Source organism: Podarcis bocagei (genome assembly GCF_964188305.1).
Source record: "Podarcis bocagei genome assembly, chromosome: 17".
Lineage (NCBI taxonomy): Eukaryota > Metazoa > Chordata > Lepidosauria > Squamata > Lacertidae > Podarcis > Podarcis bocagei.
The window spans coordinates 5,710,871-5,729,049 of NC_138143.1; the positions used below are offsets into that span (position 1 = coordinate 5,710,871).

The following is an 18,179-nucleotide window of genomic DNA, read 5'->3' on the forward strand; positions in this document are numbered from 1 at the left end:
TTTCCATGTGCTCCTCTGGTTTCAGTGTTCCATTGCGCCAGAAGCGGCTTAGTCATGCCGGCCACATGACCCGGAAGCTGTACGCCAGCTCCCTCGGCCAATAAAGCGAGATGAGCGCCGCAACCCCAGAGTCATTCGCGACTGGACTTAACTGTCAGGGGTCCTTTACCTTTTTACCAGCTGCTTTGAAATGCTGATGTGAATTTTAACATATTTTAGAATTTTAACCTTTGGTATGTTTTTAAAGTATTGTTGTAATTTTTCCTTGCTTTTATCTTTTTATAAAATGCTTTGGGGGTGGTATGTTGATTTTTTACAATCAAATGGTACATAAATTTCATGAAATAAATGATGATGATAATAATAATAATAATAATAATAATAATAATAATAATAATAATAATAATAATAAACAGTCCTACTTCCCTTTCCAAACTTCATTTTTAGAGATCTCCCCCCGCCCTCCTTTCCCCAACTTGGACTTGCCATCCGTTTGGCAGGGGGGAGTTTATAGATCCTTTCATGCAAACCAAGGGCCCACAGAGGTGGGAAACTAGTTACCTTCTGTATGTTGCTAGTCTACAATTCCCATCATCCCTGGACCACTGGCTATACTGGCCGGGGCTGATAGGAATTGGAGTCCAGCAAGATATCTGGAGGGCAGCAGGTTTAACAATTGCCAGCTATAGAATTGGAAAGGAATTTCCCCAGGGTGGTTGTGTTTGTTTTGCTTGCTTGCTAGAGGTGGGGATTTTTATTTTTTATATATTTTTTGCCTTCTCACTTTCTGTGTGTGGCTTTTGTTCTCTTGCTTTCAGTCATCAGCAGGTATCTGCTCTGCAGGCAATGTGTTCCCTCTCGCTCTCTGTTTGCGATCTGCACTACTGGGATTAATCTCTGTGTGTGTGACAGGCTGATAATCACAGTAGAAAAAAGCAGGCATTCTTCTCCAAACGGGTAGTGTGTGTTCTGCTAATTAATGCACAGCACTTCATGTAGTCTGTTTCCCCACCACTTTCCTTTTTAAAAATTATTCACCAAGGTAATCCAGATCTTTCATCAAGGGGAATTTGAACTTTTCAGAATGTAAAAACCATGCAAGTCACACAGATGTGTTCCCTCCCCAGCCCTTGCCCCCTCACTTTGGACCCTTTTCACGAAGCGTGGTTCACATACTACGTCTCAATAAGGGCTAGAAATGTTTAATGAAAACTAGAGGTCTTCAGGGATCAGCAAACATTTTCAGCAGGGGGCTGGCCCACTGACCCTCAGACCTTGTGGGGGGCTGGACTATATTTTGAAAAAAAAAAATATAAACAAATTCCTATGCCCCTCAAATAACCCAGAGATGCATTTTAAATAAAAGCACACATTCTACTCATGTAAAAACACCAGGCAGGCCCCACAAATAACCCAGAGATGCATTTTAAATAAAAGCACACATTCTACTAATGTAAAAACACTCTGATTCCCAGACCATCCATGGGCCGACTTTAGAAGGCGATTGGGCTGGATCCGGCCCCCGGGCCTTAGTTTGCCTACCCATGTCTTAGGAGGGGAAACAGTTTCCACACTTGAACAGGGCTGCTGAGCATTCCCAGCGCTGATTGTATGTATGTATGCGGGGAAAGAGTGAAGGGGGGGAGATCTGTGGCCTGGGGGGTCTCCTCCACTTCAGATTGTAATCGGATGAAGGTTGCTGTGCTAAATACCTTTGCCCTTCCCATTCACAAGGCTCTTGTCTGTTGCTCCCAGGGGGCTGGATTAATGATTAGGCTAAGTGCTCTCCAAAGGAGAGGCGCAGCACAATGCCATTTCCCAGCCTCCTTGCTCGAAATTGCTAGGCCAGGTCTGCACAATGCACGGCCAAGGATGTCGCCAGCAAAACACTTTCCCCACAGGCCTGGGGAAGGGCTGGCTTATGATGGGGACAGACGGTGTGTAGTGACCATTAACTGACTGGAAATGTAAAACGCTGTTTGTGCAGGCTTTCGTTTTTATTTTATTTGTGTCCTCTCTTTTCGCTTGCCAGGAGCCTGGGGTCTGAACCTGGCTGTTTTTGTGATATTATGGGCACACGTGTGTTGGGTTGCTTGGGTGAATTGTAGAGTTGCAAGGTACCCCCAAAGGCCATCTAGTCCAACCCCCTGCAATACAGGAATCTCAGCTAAAACATCCACGACAGGTGGCCATCCAACCTCTGCTTAAAAATCTCCAAGGAAGGAGAGTCTGCCACCTTTCGTGGGAGTCCGTTCCACTGTCAAACAACTCTTACCGTCAGAAAGTTTTTCCTGATTTTTAGGCAGAATCTCTTTTCTTGTTACTTGAAGCCATGAGTTTGAGTCCTGGCCTCCAGAGCAGCAGAAAACAAGCTTGCTGCATCTTCCATGTGGCAGCCCTTTAGATATTGGAAGATGGTCTTCTTTTCTCCATTGTGCTTGTATTCAAACCACCAGGCATGGGCAGGCTTGGGCTCTCTTTATACTTGCTTGTTATCAGGAACTGGTGCTCTGTCCGTTAGTTGTATGGATTTGATAGGCTGCCTGGTGGTGTTGACCTGGCTTCACCTTGTGAGTGGATGGCTCTCCGTTTACATCAGTGGTGAGGAGTCTGTGGTGCCCTCCATCAATCCCAACCAGCATCACTGATAGCCAGGGATGATGGGGGTTGTAATCTGGGGTAGGCAACCTGTCAGGGAACTGACATCGGAGCGAGAGGCGAAGGGGAGGCTCCCAGATGATACTGGCGAAGGACCCAGCAGCAGGGGAAGAAACAGCTCAGTAGAGGGGGAAGCCATTCAGCGCAACACCAGGGATGAAGGGGGGCAGACGGGGGAATTGGAGAGAGGGCTCCAGGACTCTTCACTGGACATCAGTGAGGAGAGCCCAGGTCCTCCGCTACCCACGCCTTCCCTGCGCAGAAGACTCCCGCGCAGTGAGAGGAGGAGGAGACTGGGTGTCAAACAACTTTTTTGTTGGAAGAGGTTCAAGAAACGCCCACTGACGGATTCTGCCAGTGACTGAGGCAGCCACGATGAGAAGGGGCTGTGCAGTCAGAAAGGTTCAACAAGGCAAATTAGCCTAGAGAGGCACCAGTTTACGCACGAGTAACTCATACCCATTACACAACCTAAGGCCCATGGGCCACAAGCGGCCCACAGAGGTTGTTTAACCGGCCCATGAGCTGCCCACTCGGTAAGTCCCCTCACGCTGCACTAAAGCAACGTGGCGCGGGGACTCGCTTCTGTGGTGCCAGAAATCTTGTCTGCGCATGCCCAGACACCGGAAATCGCAGACGCGCGCTAACACACACACACAATCCGGCCCACAGAGGGATCTCCACTGGAGTGAACCGGCCCAGGCGAGGTAAACCTTGCCGACCCCTGTTGTAATCCAACAACATCTGGAGGGTTGCAGGTTCCCCGTCCCTGGTGTAGACACACAAATGCAGAGACACCTTAAACTTTAGGACTCTGTGAGATTTGTAGAGGTAAGAGGAAAACGTTGGCACCTGAACATGCCACTGGGCATGATTCCTACGGGCGTGGAGTGGCATTGCTATCCCTTGGCGACTCTGAGGTGAAAATCCTCTGTATTTGGTGTTACGCTAGAAAACCACTTCTCGTTCATATTGGAAGTTCTGATAAGGGTAGCGCTGGGATTATTTCGCAGCAAAGAAGCACCTGACTCCTACAAAAATGGCGTCTTTGGAGGCCTGTGCCCTCTCCACCCTGTATAGACCTCGCTTTTGCTTTCCCTCACTTTGTGGGTCCTTTCTCTGAAACCAAAGGAACAAGGCTGGCAAACACAGGGAGATGAGGGAACTGGAAGAGATTGAAAAAGATTAGGGCGCTCGAACCTTCCCAAGATGATGATGATGGGGAGGGGGGAAAAGGATCAGATAAAGATCCTGATTAGTATTAGAGAAACCAGCTGTGGGGACTGCGGTTTATCCTTCCTTGTAATGAGAGGGCTGGAAGACGCCCGATGATGCCATTCAGCATTCTGGAAACAAGGGTACAGTAGTGATTTCCTCATTCAGGGAGCTTTAAAGCAACATGGCCCTTTGCCAAGGGATTTTGGGAAGGCTGGCTAGTGCCAGGCAAGGACTGCAGTCCTCATCCCACAGGTGCCAGGTTAACGAAGCTGGGCTGCCATTCCAAGGGTGTGCCTTGTCCTGGGGCAATTGTTGGCTGGAGCCCAAGGCTGAGTATCTGGTGGGTTCCCCCAGGTGGGGAAGGAGGGTGGGGCAAGGACGAGACAGGTAGGCCAGCATTTGATGGGAACTGCAGCGCTGTGCAACCCAAGAGGTTTCTATAGGCGTTGTCCCACGTCCGTCCATTGGTAGCCAATCAGGATGGAAGGAATGGAGGGAGGGAGGGAGGGTTAAGGTGGCTTCTGTAGTTTATTTACCTCCAGGACCTGGCCTCACCACATTTTTAAACGGGGACTAAAAACCAAGTTTGGGTTTCAAAAAGTAAGACACAACCTGTGATTGAGGCGATGGCTGTTAGGGGGACATAAGCGAAGAGTCAAGTTCAGAATCTCTCCCGCCCCCCTCAAAAAAAACAACCCCTGTCATTGTCAAAAGCTGAAGGTGAACTCTATCACAATCTGCACTTGGGAATGGGAATGGGAAAGAAGACAGACATTTTAAAATGGCGCTGAGAGAGTAGGGATTGACTTGCACCATTCCCCTGCTGCTGTGTCACAGACACCATTAGATGCTGTACAGTAGTTAAGATGGTAAGCCCATCGGGGCAGAGTCCTGCCTTGCTTCTTAATGTTAACTCTGTAAATCGCCGTGTTACGTCAGTGGTGCTTTGTAAATAATAACAGTATCATTCCAAAAGGGGCAAATTGTGTTTTCTTAGCAATTTGCAGCTTCAGTGCAGGAAAAATACGATTTTCCAGGGACAGTTTTGATGGTGGAGGCAGCACTATCTGAATCCCACCCACCTCCATTTGCAGATTGTATGGGTAACCACGGTGAATTCTGTGTGTTAAGACATAGTCTGGAAAAAGACCTTCAGATATGCACTGACATCTCTTTCCTGCTTTGACGTGCTGTGCGGTTTCATCCTTGCAGGGCAAACATTTTATTTATTTTCCTCCTTATAAAGTTTCACCTTCCCTCGGGTCACTGCCTGGCTGCAGGGCTGTGTGGCTCTACTTGTTGCCGCTGCCTTTGATCTTTGTGCCCCAGGCCTGGAACCAGAGTGAGATCTAAGCAGCTGAGTCCTCTTTTTTTGGTCTTGGTTTTAATTACAACATGTCGTTTTCTTTGGGGGCTGCCTTTGGGGACATAGGCAAAGCGCCTCTGGAACAGCAGCAGATGAGAAGACATCTTGACAGTGTTGCTTTGGGCCCTTATTGACTAACTCTTCTCTCCCCTCTCCCCAAAAAATCTCTGCACAGGCTCAGTACTGCAGCTCTCTGGAAGAGGAAGAAGCGAAAGAACTGAAGTTATTCTCACAGCAACGAAAGCGAGAGAACCTGGGACGTGGGACTGTCCGCCTCTTCCCCGTCACCATAACCGGAGCCATTTGCGAGCAGGTATTGGGCCTCACTCTGGCACTGCCAGTGTCAACACAGTTTGAGAAGCAGGGCAGGGTTGAAGAGTGGTTGGGAGACTGAACACAGAGAAGTCTTTAGAGCCAAGCTAGATATCTGGCAGAAGACCAGTGGGGCTGGCAGCCCAGTCCACTGCTGAACATCGAGAAAGCAGCAGCAGCAGAGAGGGTCTGGGATTTTGGAGAGGGGAAGTGGCAGGTGGGAGAAACTTGCTTAGCCCTTTTTCTGCTTGCCACTTCTCACCATGCGTTCCACACTCCCTGGGTCAACTTTGCCCAGCTGGCGTCTCCAGACATGGCGTACTCAGACCGAGGGGAGGAAAGCAGGGAGAAGCGGTCACCCTTGCCCTTCAAATTGTGGCCTCCTCCTCTGCCCCATACTGGTTTCTTTTTTCTTTTTTAATAATTTTTTTATTAGTTTTAACATACCATTTTCAACAGTAATTAAACATACTTTTACATCTTATACAATTTTTTTGGACTTCCATCAGTCACATCTGAAAATTTTCCAATCTAATCAGTTAATATACATTTCTTAATTTCACTATTACCTTTAAATCTTATGACTAATTTCTCTTCTTTCTCTATTTTGCAATATTTCATATATTTTTCCTTACAAAACTTCTTGTAGTCCTATTAGCGCAATTTGTTGATTACAATTGCTCTTCAAATAGTTCCTATATTTTTTCCAATCTTCTGCAAATCTCTGATCCTGCAGGTTTCGAATCCTTCCTGTCATTTTATCTAATTCTGCATAGTCCATTAATTTTGTCTGCCATTCTTCTTTCGTCGGGATTTCTTCTTGCTTCCGCCCCATACTGGTTTTTAGAGGGAGACATGTTAAGTAAACAAAAATATTCCATCCAATGTCTAGTTTAGCACTCGCAACAGCAGATTCTCAGGGTTCAGCTCAATGTGTAGAAGCCATTACAAACCTCTGGTGGTTTGTTAAATCCACTGTGGCTGAACCTGAATCCAGAAGTTCAGATCTTATCAGTTGGGCTTCATAATTAGATTCATAAAGATAAAAAGGTAAAGGACCCCTGACAATTAAGTCCGGTTGCGAATGACTGTGGGGTTGCGGCGCTCATCTTGCTTTACTGGCCGAGGGAGCCGACATTTGTCCACAGACAGTTTTTCCGGGTCATGTGGCCAGCATGACTAAGCCGCTTCTGGCAAACCAGAGCAGCACACGGAAACGCCGTTTACCCTCCCGCCAGACTGGTACCTATTTATCTACTTGCACTTTGACGTGCTTTTGAACTGCTGGTTGGCAGGAGCTGGGGCCGAGCAACGGGAGCTCACCCCGTCGTGGGGATTCGAACCGCCAACCTTCCGATCGGCAAGCCCAAGGCTCAGTGGTTTAGACCACAGCACCACCCACGTCCATACTTAGGCCCAATTTGTGTGGTGTGAATGGTCTTTCCTGGTGCTCAGGGTCAGCATCTCTGTGTTCATGCGTGCAAACGCTACTTAGGGTGGTCTCTTGATTCATGCTGTTCCTTCCCATGCCAGTAGTGCTGGTGCTCTAGGGAATTCTACGCAAGTGGGGCTTGCATAAGTTGCTCTTTCGATGCTGAGGTTGCTTCACTGGAAGTTGAATCAGGGTTGTGATCTGTTGGCAAGGGCAGCAAATTCCAGGGTGATCCCAGAACACACCCTTGCTTCTATTCCGGGTCATTCCTGGGCCATTGTGTGTTGGTAAAGAGCTCCATTCTCCACCCATCTCTGCAAGTCAGAGATAAGAATTGTTGGCATGGCTCTGATTCACTCCTTGTTGTGAATCTGGGCAATTGTAGCAGCTGGCATTTCTGACAACTACTACAGTCCTCTGGCGAGAGCCTCCTTCCAGCCTTAGAGTTGCTGCCACATGCCTCCTTCCTCGCCCTCTCATGTTGGTGGACGACAGTTCCCATCGGTCCCAGCGAGCATGGTTGCAGGGGGGAGTTGCAGCCACGCTCTGCAGGGCACCACGCTGGCAGATGCTCCAGTAGGCAGTGTGTTATGGCTCCTGGATTCTTGTGTGTGTGCAGTGGCGTAGCGTGGGTTGTCAGCACCCGGGGCAAGGCAAGTAATTTGCGCTCCCTAACCCGTGGATTTGCGCCCCCTAACCCCCAGATGTTGCGCCCGGTGCGGCCGGGCCCCCCTGCACCCCCCACGCTACCCCACTGTGTGTGTGCGTACACACACACACACACACACACATGGCAATTCCCCAAGAAAGTTATGAAGGTAGCTCTGTTCCACTGTATTTGCATTCTGTGATACACAGGAAGGGTTGGTCTCTAAAAAATTTGGAAGAGGAAATATGTGGGCCATGAGTTGCACCTCCCACATGGAAATTTGTCTCCTGGTACAAGAGGAGAGTTAAAATACATTGGAGGAGCAACAGCAACATCTAGTGTTCAGATGAGGTACTTGGCTATTTTAATGTACACAAAAATCCCAACCCTCAGCTCTGTTCTTCTCTTTTTTATTTAAATTATGTTGATTGCCTTTCAGCGAAAATTCTCAAATGAAACAAGAAATGTTTAGAAATACACACTGTGCACAAATCAATAGAACGGCAACAAGGTCATTTCAGAGCACGCTCACCCTCGTAAAGCTTACGATACGATACGATACAATATCTTTATTGTCATTGTCCCATACAGAACAATGAAATTGAAAAATCTACATAAGACATTCAAAAACCCCTAAAAACTCTTCCTGTGGAAACCAAACTGTTTTTGTGAGCAGCCCCAGAAGAAGTGTGGCCTCCTAATGGAGGGTGACAGTTGTGGTGCCACCCCTGAGGAGGCCCTGCCGTGAGCCTTGGGGAGTCTTATTTCTGAAGAGGAAATATCCTTCCCTGAAGGCCTCTAGTCTCACAGGGTTATATGGGAGAAAACAGTAGCATTGTTAAGGCCTGGTCTGATTTATGGCACTCTGGCGAATAAGCAGCACCTTGAATTAAAAGTCTCGAAAGGTGATCACTGCCTTGGACAGTTTGGGTTTAAAGCAGAGATGGAGAGCCTGTGGCTTCTGTAATGTTTGTGTGGTGCTTTGGACCCTTTGCAAAGTGCTATGTAAGTCTTAAGTGCTCTTGGTTTCTCTTCCCTTGGCAGTGCGGGAAGCAGATATGTGGTGGGGACATTGCGGTCTTTGCCAGCCGGGCTGGGCATGGCGCCTGCTGGCACCCACAGTGCTTTGTGTGCACCACCTGCCGGGAGCTCCTCGTTGACCTCATCTACTTCTACCAGGGCGGCAAGATCTACTGTGGGCGTCACCACGCCGAGCGCCTCAAACCGCGATGTGAGGCCTGCGATGAGGTGAGGGTTTGTGGCAGACACTCTGAAGGCCACAGGGTGGGGATATTGGATGGATGGATGGATAGATGGATACTAGGGTTGCCATAAATCTGGAATTTCCTAGAGAAACCCAGAATACTGCAGTCAGAAGCAGTGTCTGGGCAGAAATCAGCAAAAAACAAAAAAGTGTTGGTGCTGACCTTTAAATCCCTAAACGGCCTCGGTCCAGTATACCTGAAGGCGTGTCTCCACCCCCATCGTTCTGCCCGGACACTGAGGTCCAGCGCCGAGGGCCTTCTGGTGGTTCCCTTGCTGCGAGAAGCAAAGCTACAGGGAACCAGGCAGAGGGCCTTCTCGGTGGTGGCACCCGCCCTGTGGAACGCCCTCCCACCAGATGTCAAAGAGAAGAACAACTACCAGACTTTTAGAAGACACCTGAAGGCAGCTCTCTTTAGGGAAGCTTTTAATGTTTAACAGACCACTGTATTTTAATACTCTGGTTGGAAGAAACCCAACCAGATGGGCGGGGTATAAATAATAAATTCTGTTTTATTCTATTCTAAAATGCCTGGGAAAATCCATATGTATGGCAACCCATGTCAGTCCAGATTTTCACTTTTTGAATTTTGGCAGCCCTGATACACACGCACGCGCTCACTCACGTTTTGAGATTTCTTCTCCAAATTGTGTGCCAGGTCGCATGCTTTTATGCCAGACCTAGTTTTGCTGAGTCAAGAAGCAAATTTCTATTTCAATTTTAAATGATGTAACACTACACAGAATGCGAGGAGATATGAATGAGGGACAGTGGGGCGATGACTAGTTTTTAGTTTTAAAAGCAAAAATTGGGCACTGGTTCACCACCCATGGATGCCATTAGTTATTATGACGGAAGGGAAAGCTGAGAAAGGACGAAGAGGAACAAGGGTCCTCCTGGGTATTTTTGTACCCATATATATATATATATGGGTACACACACACACACACACACACACACACACACACACACACTTACTTTTGTACTTACTTACGGCATTTTTATGCCACTCCACAACATTTCTGGGTGGCTTACAATGAAAACCAATGTAAATCCAAAGCACAAAAGCATGAAATCGGAACTACATCTCCCTAGAAAGTGTAGTGATGGCTTTTTACAGTGTTGGCTGTAAAAGGGGTTTTGACCAATTCATGGAGGATAAATCCACAGATGTTCCATTATCAGAGGAAGTTGGCCTCTGAATACTATTAGCTGGGAGCTACAGGTTGGGAGAGCGCCGCTGAGCTCGGGTTCTGCTAGCTTGGGCCTTTGGGCTGATCCAGCAGGACTCTTCTTACTCTTAAAGTAAGGGAAACCTTTTTGGCTTAACTCAGCTAGTATCTACACCTGCCATCCCATTTCTGCAACCTTGCGTTTTGGGAAAGCCTTAAAGACTCAAGTCATTTTTGCCCTTGTTTCCTTGATGGATCATAATCATGTCATTGGAATTTGGAGTCTGTTTTTATTTCTATGACTGTTTCTTTCTTGGTTTTAGTAATGCCGATTTTTTTAAAAAATACCTGTCGTTTTTATTATTGTAAATCACTTCCAGCAAGGAACCAAAGGGAAAGAGGTGTGTATTTCAGGTTCCCAAACCTCCCTGGCAGAGCAGATTTCTACGTGTTCAGAAAGGGCACTTGTTATAGCTCTCCTGGGACGTTACTTCATGAATAGGCGGCAACCGTTTGCCTTGAGTTCCAGAAGGGATTTTCTGGTTGGCATAATGGTGTTGGGCTCCCCTCCTCCACATTTTCCTCTTTGCCCCTTGGCTCACTTGTCTGAGTTGCTCAAAGTTGTTGTGTTGACTGTGAGTGGGATTCCCCACAAAGGGCTGCAGGCGTCTGCCTTCTGTTTACGCTCCTCCCCTCTGACTTGTGGCTCCCTTTCTTGCCCTGCCCAACAGATTATCTTTGCAGACGAATGCACAGAGGCTGAAGGCCGCCACTGGCACATGCGCCATTTCTGCTGCTTCGAGTGCGAGGAGGCGCTGGGCGGGCAGCGGTACATCATGCGCCAGAGCCGCCCCTACTGCTGCCGCTGCTATGAGAGCCTCTACGCAGAGTACTGTGACGCCTGTGGCGAGCACATTGGTATGGATGCCCAGAGCTATTTTGCATAGGCAGGTGCTTTCTGCACAGTTTTATTTGGCTTCCAGAACTAAGGTTTCCAGGTGGACTTTTTGTAAGAAATGGGGCAATAGATGAGGTGGGCACTGGGCAAGGGGGGAGTTTGGGAAGAGGGTTCTCCTGGCACTTCTCCTGGGGGGCCATTTGCGGGTTCCTATTTATGAATTCTCAGATAATTGGATCAGGCTATGCTTCACGTGGGATGCGGGTGGCGCTGTGGGTTAAACCACAGAGCCTAGGGCCTGCCGATCAGAAGGTCGGCGGTCCAAATCCCCGTGACGGGGTGAGCTCCCGTTGTTCGGTCCCAGCTCCTGCTAACCTAGCAGTTCGAAAGCACGTCAAAGTGCAAGTAGATAAATAGCTACCACTCCGGCGGGAAGGTAAATGGCGTTTCCCTGCGCTGCTCTGGTTCGCCAGAAGCGGCTTAGTCATGCTGGCCTCATGACCCGCAAGCTGTACGCCGGCTCCCTCAGCCAATAAAGCGAGATGCGCGCCACAACCCCAGAGTCGGCCACAACTGGACCTAATGGTCAGGGGTCCCTTTACCTTTATGCTTTATGGGGAAGGAAGACAAGGTTTGTCTCCAGAACATGGTTTCCACGCCAGGGCTCAGTAAACTTGAACCCTGTGTTTGCAGAGTGTTTCTTTAGCGTTGGAAAAACTCAGTTCCGGCTATGGTGCAGCCACAGAAAGCTGCAATGGGAAAAACTCCCAGCAGTGGCAGACTTTGGGGTTTAGAATTTCAGCATCGCCCTGTGAGATGCCAAAATTTGTCGCCTCCCGCCTTGCGATGTTTGTCATTGTTGTGGCTGCCTCTCGGTGCCCGTTGCAGGCAAAAACCCGTCGTACTCCCCCGAAACCCACCTTTGCTCCCAGCCCATGACATGATCCCCAGATAGGGCGGATTTGATTTAAATCAAATCAATTTAAATCACCTTTTAAATCACAATTTAAATCACTAGTCAGTAAGACTTGATTTAAATTTTTTTTTTTACAGAAAGATTCATTCTTTCTGGTATAATCTTAATACTTACAAGCAGATGAAGGTTTGATTTTTGGAATAATAAATTTTCAGAGTAGTTTTTACAGTTATATCCAAAATTACTGATTTGTATATACTATTAGAAATATATAGACAGATAATTATGAAATTATTGTGAGGTTTAATAAGTTAGCTGTTTATATTTGGGCAACCTTTCTGCTGTACTTTATTGGAAGGAGAAGAATAATCATTTCCTTAATAACAATTTATTGAACTAAAACAATAACATTATAGCATATGTATCCATATTTGTTGACCGATGTGGTTAAATGTTTGTGGGTTTTTTTTAAAAAAACTTGAACTGAGTTTTAGCACACATAAAAATCTTAAAACAAATCCTTATTTCCTGATGAATAGCCTTTGGACTATAATGTAACTTAAATGGAAAACTTTCTTTAGAAAGATTTTCCCTCCAAAAGCATTTTATTTTAAAAATCCAATTTAAATTTTAAAAAATCTGATTTTTTATTAAAAAAAACTGATGTAAATAAAAAAATACGATTTTGTTTTTATTTTTTTTAAATCATTGATTTGTAGCCACCCTGTCCCCAGATCTTCATTGTGTGCTTGTGTAGTAATGACGCACTGACCTGTCCCCTGGTCTGGCCTTTTCCTTTCCCCGCAGGCATTGACCAGGGCCAGATGACCTATGAGGGCCAGCACTGGCATGCCACGGATGCTTGCTTCAGCTGCTCGCGCTGCCACCAGCCCCTGCTGGGGAAGCCCTTCCTGCCCAAGCAGGGCCAGATCTTCTGCTCTCGGGCCTGCAGCCTGGGCGAGGACCCCAACGGCTCGGACTCCTGCGACTCGGCTTTCCAGAGTGCCCGCTCCCAAGACTCCCGGCGAGCCAGCTGGCAGCAACGGCGGGTTCAGGCCCAGCGCTCGCCCTCCTCCTCCCACGTCGCCCGCTCCATTTCCTTTGGAGGGCAGCCGGCGGCACCCGCTAGTTCGGCCCCAAGGATCCGAAGGAGCTGGAGTGGCTTATCTGGAGCAGGGGAAGGGGTGCCGACGGAAACAGAGGAGCTCTCGGATCCAGACAGCAATGGCTCGGGCTGCAGCCAGAGTTGCGAGGAGCCAGTCAAATGTACATCTCGGGGTACTTCCACTTGCCCACCACCAGCCATGGAGCAGGAGCCAGGAACGGGTGAGGCAGAACCAAGTGTGTTGGTGGATTTTTTGGGAGGGAATGTGGCATCCTATCACCACCACAAACTTCTGGATGTTATTTGGGAAGGCCTTCCCTTGAGGCTGCCCCAGAAACTCCAGCAGATGCAGAATGCTGCGGCGAGACTCCTTACGGGGTCCTCGCCGTGGGATCACATTCACCCGGTGCTATACCAGTTGCACTGGCTCCCGGTGGAGTACAGGGTCAGGTTTAAGGTGCTGGTTTTAACCTTTAAAGCCCTATAGGGCCTAGGACCCTCGTACCTACGGGACCGCCTCTCCTGGTATGTCCCACGGAGGACCTTCAAATAAAAACATATTGGAGGTCCCGGGCCACAGGGAGGTTAGGCTGGCCTCAACCAGAGCCAGGGCTTTTTCGGCTGTGGCCCCAATCTGGTGGAATGCTCTGTCACAAGAGACTAGGGCCCTGCGGGACTTGACATCTTTCCGCAGGGCCTGCAAGACAGAGCTGTTCCACCAGGCCTTTGGCCAAGGCAGAGTCTGACCCCCCTACTTTTGTAATCCTCATAGAACTCTAGCCCAATGGTTGCCATTAACTTGACTCTGAATTGATTTTAGAATGTATTTCAATTAAATGATTATGATTTTATGTCAACTGTGTGATTTTTACCGTTAGCCGCTCTGAGCCCGGCTTCAGCTGGGGAGGGCAGGATATAGATAAATTATTATTATTATTGAAATATACTCGGAGTCGAGAGTGGATTTCGTGCTCTTTATTCAGCTCATAGTGGTGAGGAGGAATGGACGTTCCCCCAGAATGTCTGCTTTATATACATTATTTACACAATGGGCCCCACGTGATTGGCTCATTCTGGGATTCTCCTGTAGGCCAATCAGGTTGTGGATTCACTTCCACCTGGAGCTGGATTGGGTGGCTCCTGTGGACCAATCAGACTGCTGCATTCTGGGTCCTATTGTTCTAGGACCAATCAGTCTGCTATATTCTGAATCTTATTGTTCTAGGACCAATCAGACTGCTGCATTCTGAATCCTATTCAACTCAGTACATAACAATTATTATTATTATTATTATTATTATTATTATTATTATTATTATTATTATTCTGCTTAGGAGCCTGGGCCTCTTTCTCTAACAGTCTTGTTTCTCCCCTCCCCCAGGGACTGAGAAGCGACCGTGCTTCCAACGCACATCCCCCTTGCGCCATTCTATGCCGGAACTGGGCATACATCCTTCCAAGATCCCAGACTGGAGCAGCAGCTCAGCTTCCAAACTCCAAGCATCTGCCCAGCTACGACCCAGCGAGGGGTCTGAGATGGGGATGGCGAGCTTTGCCCGGGGAGGGGCACCCCGAGTTAGCTTCCGGGAGCCCCTGGTCTCGGGGGAGCCCAGTGCTCCTGGTCTTGAGCAGATCTCCGTCGACGCCCAGCTGCTTCAGAACGGAAGCGTTAGCCGGGGACACCCTCGCTCCACCTCGGACAACTCTCTCAACCTGGGAAGCCAGGGCTGGCGGCCGCCAAGGAAAGGCGCAGCGGAGGGCAGAGGAGCGAGCCTCTCCTACTCCGCTTCTGAGGGGGCTTTTCCTGCCTGGCACCGGCGTTACCCACCCAGGGGATGGGACTTCAGCTCTTCCGATTCCTCCGATTCTTCCTCGGAGGAGGAAGGGTATTTTCTGGGGGAGCCGATACCCCTGCCCCCCCATTTACGAGGCGGGGCTAGCCCCACAGAGTCCACGCCACCCACTGACTCGATACGTAAGCGGCAGCGCCGAAGGCTGCGAGTGGTCCGGGACAAGAATTGCGTCGTTGCATAGACCTGACTTCCACCTTCTGGACTTTGGCCACAAGAATCCAAGTATGAAATCGGGATTTAGGCTTGGAACCACAGACCTTTGCTCCGTCCGCCATGACTGCTTTGACTTGCGACCCCTCGCCAGGGATCCTCTTCATGTGACCTCTCCATCGCAACCGTTGAAATCCCCTCACCTTTCCTCAGGGACCCTTGAGCGCTCTCTTTTCCATGGTGACCTTTGATCTTTAGATGTGACCCTTCTGTGAAGAACCTTAACTCCTTTCTCTGGTGGTCTTTGAACTTTGGTTGTGTTTCTTTTCCATTGTGGCCTTTTGACCTCTCAACTGTGACCTTTTGAACACGAATTAACCCTTCTGTCTTGAACCTTTGGAGTGATGGTCTTTTGAACCTCTGCACTGTGCCCTATGAACTTCCAACTGCAGTCTCTTACCTGGGAACCCTTGAACTTTGGTTTTGACCTTTCCACTGTGACCTCTGAACTTATCTCACCTCTCCTGGGTTGACCCTTGTTGATCATTGACTTTCAAGTTGCCATTATTAATTGCCTGCTTTCAAGCTCTGGGTGCTTTTTTCTCTATAGATCAGGTGTTTGGTGTGTGTATATGTTGTGGGGGGTGAACTCCTTTCTACATCTGGTACAGGTTTGCACCCAAAGATAGACATCAGGTGTCCTCTTTAGGGCAAAGCCTGCAACAGATCTTCTCGATCCACCTCAAACTACTCTTCTCTGTCCTGTCTCCTTGCACTTTGTGCAACTCTTGAGTTTGCAATTTTTAGAAATTGGGTGGGTTTTTTTCTAATTGAGGATTTAATTTAATTGAAATTTAAATAAAAATATATGAAAACACTTGTGTGCTGCAGTGGATCGTCGCAGGATGTTGGGCCTTAATCAAGGAATATGCAGCGAACACGCAGAATGGTCCTCTGTGCAGGAGGGAATATGGTGACTTCTTGCATCCCCGTCTTGAACCAAGGAGGAACAGACAAAACACTTCAGTACACTCTTCACTAGTTTCATAACGAAGCCCCTGGAAGCTAACCTAAACGTGCAGTCATACCTCCGGCTGAAGTCGCTTCAGGTTAAGCCTTTTCGGGTTGCACTCCGTGGCGACCCAGAAGCAACAGAACGCGTTACTTCCGGGTTTTGCTGCTCGCGCATGCGCAGACGCTCAAAATTATGTCATGCGCGGAAGCGGTGAATTGCAACCCGTGCACGCACAAACACGGGTTGCGTTCGCTTTAGGATGCGAACGGGGCTCCGCAACGGATCCCGTTTGCATCCAGAGGTAAAACTGTACAAGGCAATTTTCTCTGTCCCCCAAAACTGTATGGCAGGCTACTGCGGAGTAAACCCTTTGTTCCTTTATAGTCACCTCTTCTGTTTTACATTCAGCTTTAATTACCGTAGACCAGGCATGTCCAAAGTCCATTTCAGGGACCTAATCTGGCCCGCTGGTCGGTTTAAACGGGCCCCCGTGGCAGTATATGTTGTGAGGTAAAATTCCCAAAAAAGCCTCAATCCTAACTTCAATCCTAAAAAAAGCTCAACAACTTTGGTCGGCCCTCATGCATGTTCACTTCATCAAATCTGGCCCTCTTTGGACACCCCTGCCGTAGACTAAGGACACTTAAGTAATGAGAAAGTTTCAAACAACTCAATGGAGGCTTGTACCCATTTATTTAGTGGAGATTTTGTGTACACAGCACTTGGGTGTGTGAGCTGGCCCTCAAGGCATTCGCGTTTAAGGATAAAAATAAAGCACAGTCATTCATGCAGCAGTGTTAAGCTCAATATAGCCACAGTGTGCTGCTAAGTTAGGCTTAGTCCTCCAGGGAGAATTTCCCTCCTTCCAGGGGGGCAGCCCCATGTTTATTATTTATGCTCCTGTGCCAGATTCATGGCTGCAGCTATAACCCACAACATCCCTGGCTTATTAGTGCTGAATTTGCAGCCAGGTTGTTGCCATTCTGGAGTTCCCTCTGCCCCACATTCTATCTGAGCACATTTTATCATCTTCATTTGCCTCCTGTTTGCTAAAGGAGCACGCATGAAGATATTACGCCAATTTAGTCTTCCAGTAAACAACCCAAAGAATGACCAAGGCTATTCTGCCAACTTCATGGTGGAACACAGATCTGGCCCAAAATCCAGTGTTGTAGCTGCTGTTTCCCGCACCCCGTGAGTTGCCTTCTTTTTTATGATTCTCTGCATGTACAGTGGTACCTCGGGTTAAGAACTTAAATTGTTCTGGAGGTCTGTTCTTAACCTGAAACTGTTCTTAACCTGAGGCACCACTTTAGCTAATGGGGCCTCCCGCTGCTGCTGTGCTGCACGATTTGTGTTCTCATCCTGAAGCAAAGTTCTTAACCTGAGGTACTATTTCTGGGTTAGCGGTGTCTGTAACCCGAGGTACCACTGTACCGTGTCATCAAAGAACATGGAGCTTGACGATAGCCCCTGTGTAGGCAGTTTGGGGGTTGGAGAGCTGGCCTGGCCTTCGTTAATGCTTTCACTTCCTACTTTTCCTTTGGGGTGCTCTGGGCAACATGTACAGTAGTACCTCGGGTTACATATGCTTCAGGTTACATATGCTTCAGGTTACAGACTCCACTGACCCAGAAATAGTACATCGGGTTAAGAACTTTGCTTCAGGATGAGAACAGAAATCGTGCGGTGGTGGCGCAGCGGGAGGCCCCATTAACTAAAGTGGTGCTTCAGGTTAAGAACAGTTTCAGGTTAAGAACAGACCTCCGGAACGAATTAAGTACGTAACCAGAGGTACCACTGTATCTGTTTTTTCAGGTGGTCTCAGGCATTCTGTAGAGTCTGCTTCACTTCAGCAAAGTAGCTTTGGATCACTTCCTAGCCTCAAACATTTATGAGTGTAGAACGGCAATTGCCACATCAATCTAGCCCCTCTAAGATGGCAACAACTTAGGTCTTCAGTGGGATGGGAACAAGCAAAGAGCTCGTGATTGTCCTTCTGAAGGGGGTCTTTTCGGAGACTTCTCCTTCCACCACATGCACAAAATCCAATGCAATTAGAGATTAAAAAAACAGAAGCCCCGCCAAGCTGCTCCAGGGGCCACATTTGGCTGTTCCATCTGGCCCTCATGGCAGCAGAGTAACAAGACTGAGGGAAAGAAGGTCGGTGG

At 48.2% G+C, this 18,179-nt stretch overlaps 1 protein-coding gene across 2 annotated transcripts in view; it reads left to right on the forward strand.

Annotated features, from left to right (window-relative positions):
- The window catches only part of PRICKLE3 (prickle planar cell polarity protein 3), a 39,826-nt gene extending 23,956 nt beyond the window's left edge, over positions 1-15,870 (forward strand). For both annotated transcript variants that reach the window (XM_081175715.1, XM_081175716.1), the window contains exons 5-9: positions 5,418-5,555; positions 8,680-8,883; positions 10,803-10,989; positions 12,693-13,211; positions 14,372-15,870. In XM_081175715.1, the coding sequence (XP_081031841.1) occupies positions 5,418-5,555; positions 8,680-8,883; positions 10,803-10,989; positions 12,693-13,211; positions 14,372-15,024 (1,701 nt within the window). In that variant the 3' untranslated portion in view covers positions 15,025-15,870. The remainder of the gene's footprint in view (positions 1-5,417; positions 5,556-8,679; positions 8,884-10,802; positions 10,990-12,692; positions 13,212-14,371) is intronic.
- Positions 15,871-18,179: the final 2,309 nt, after the last annotated feature.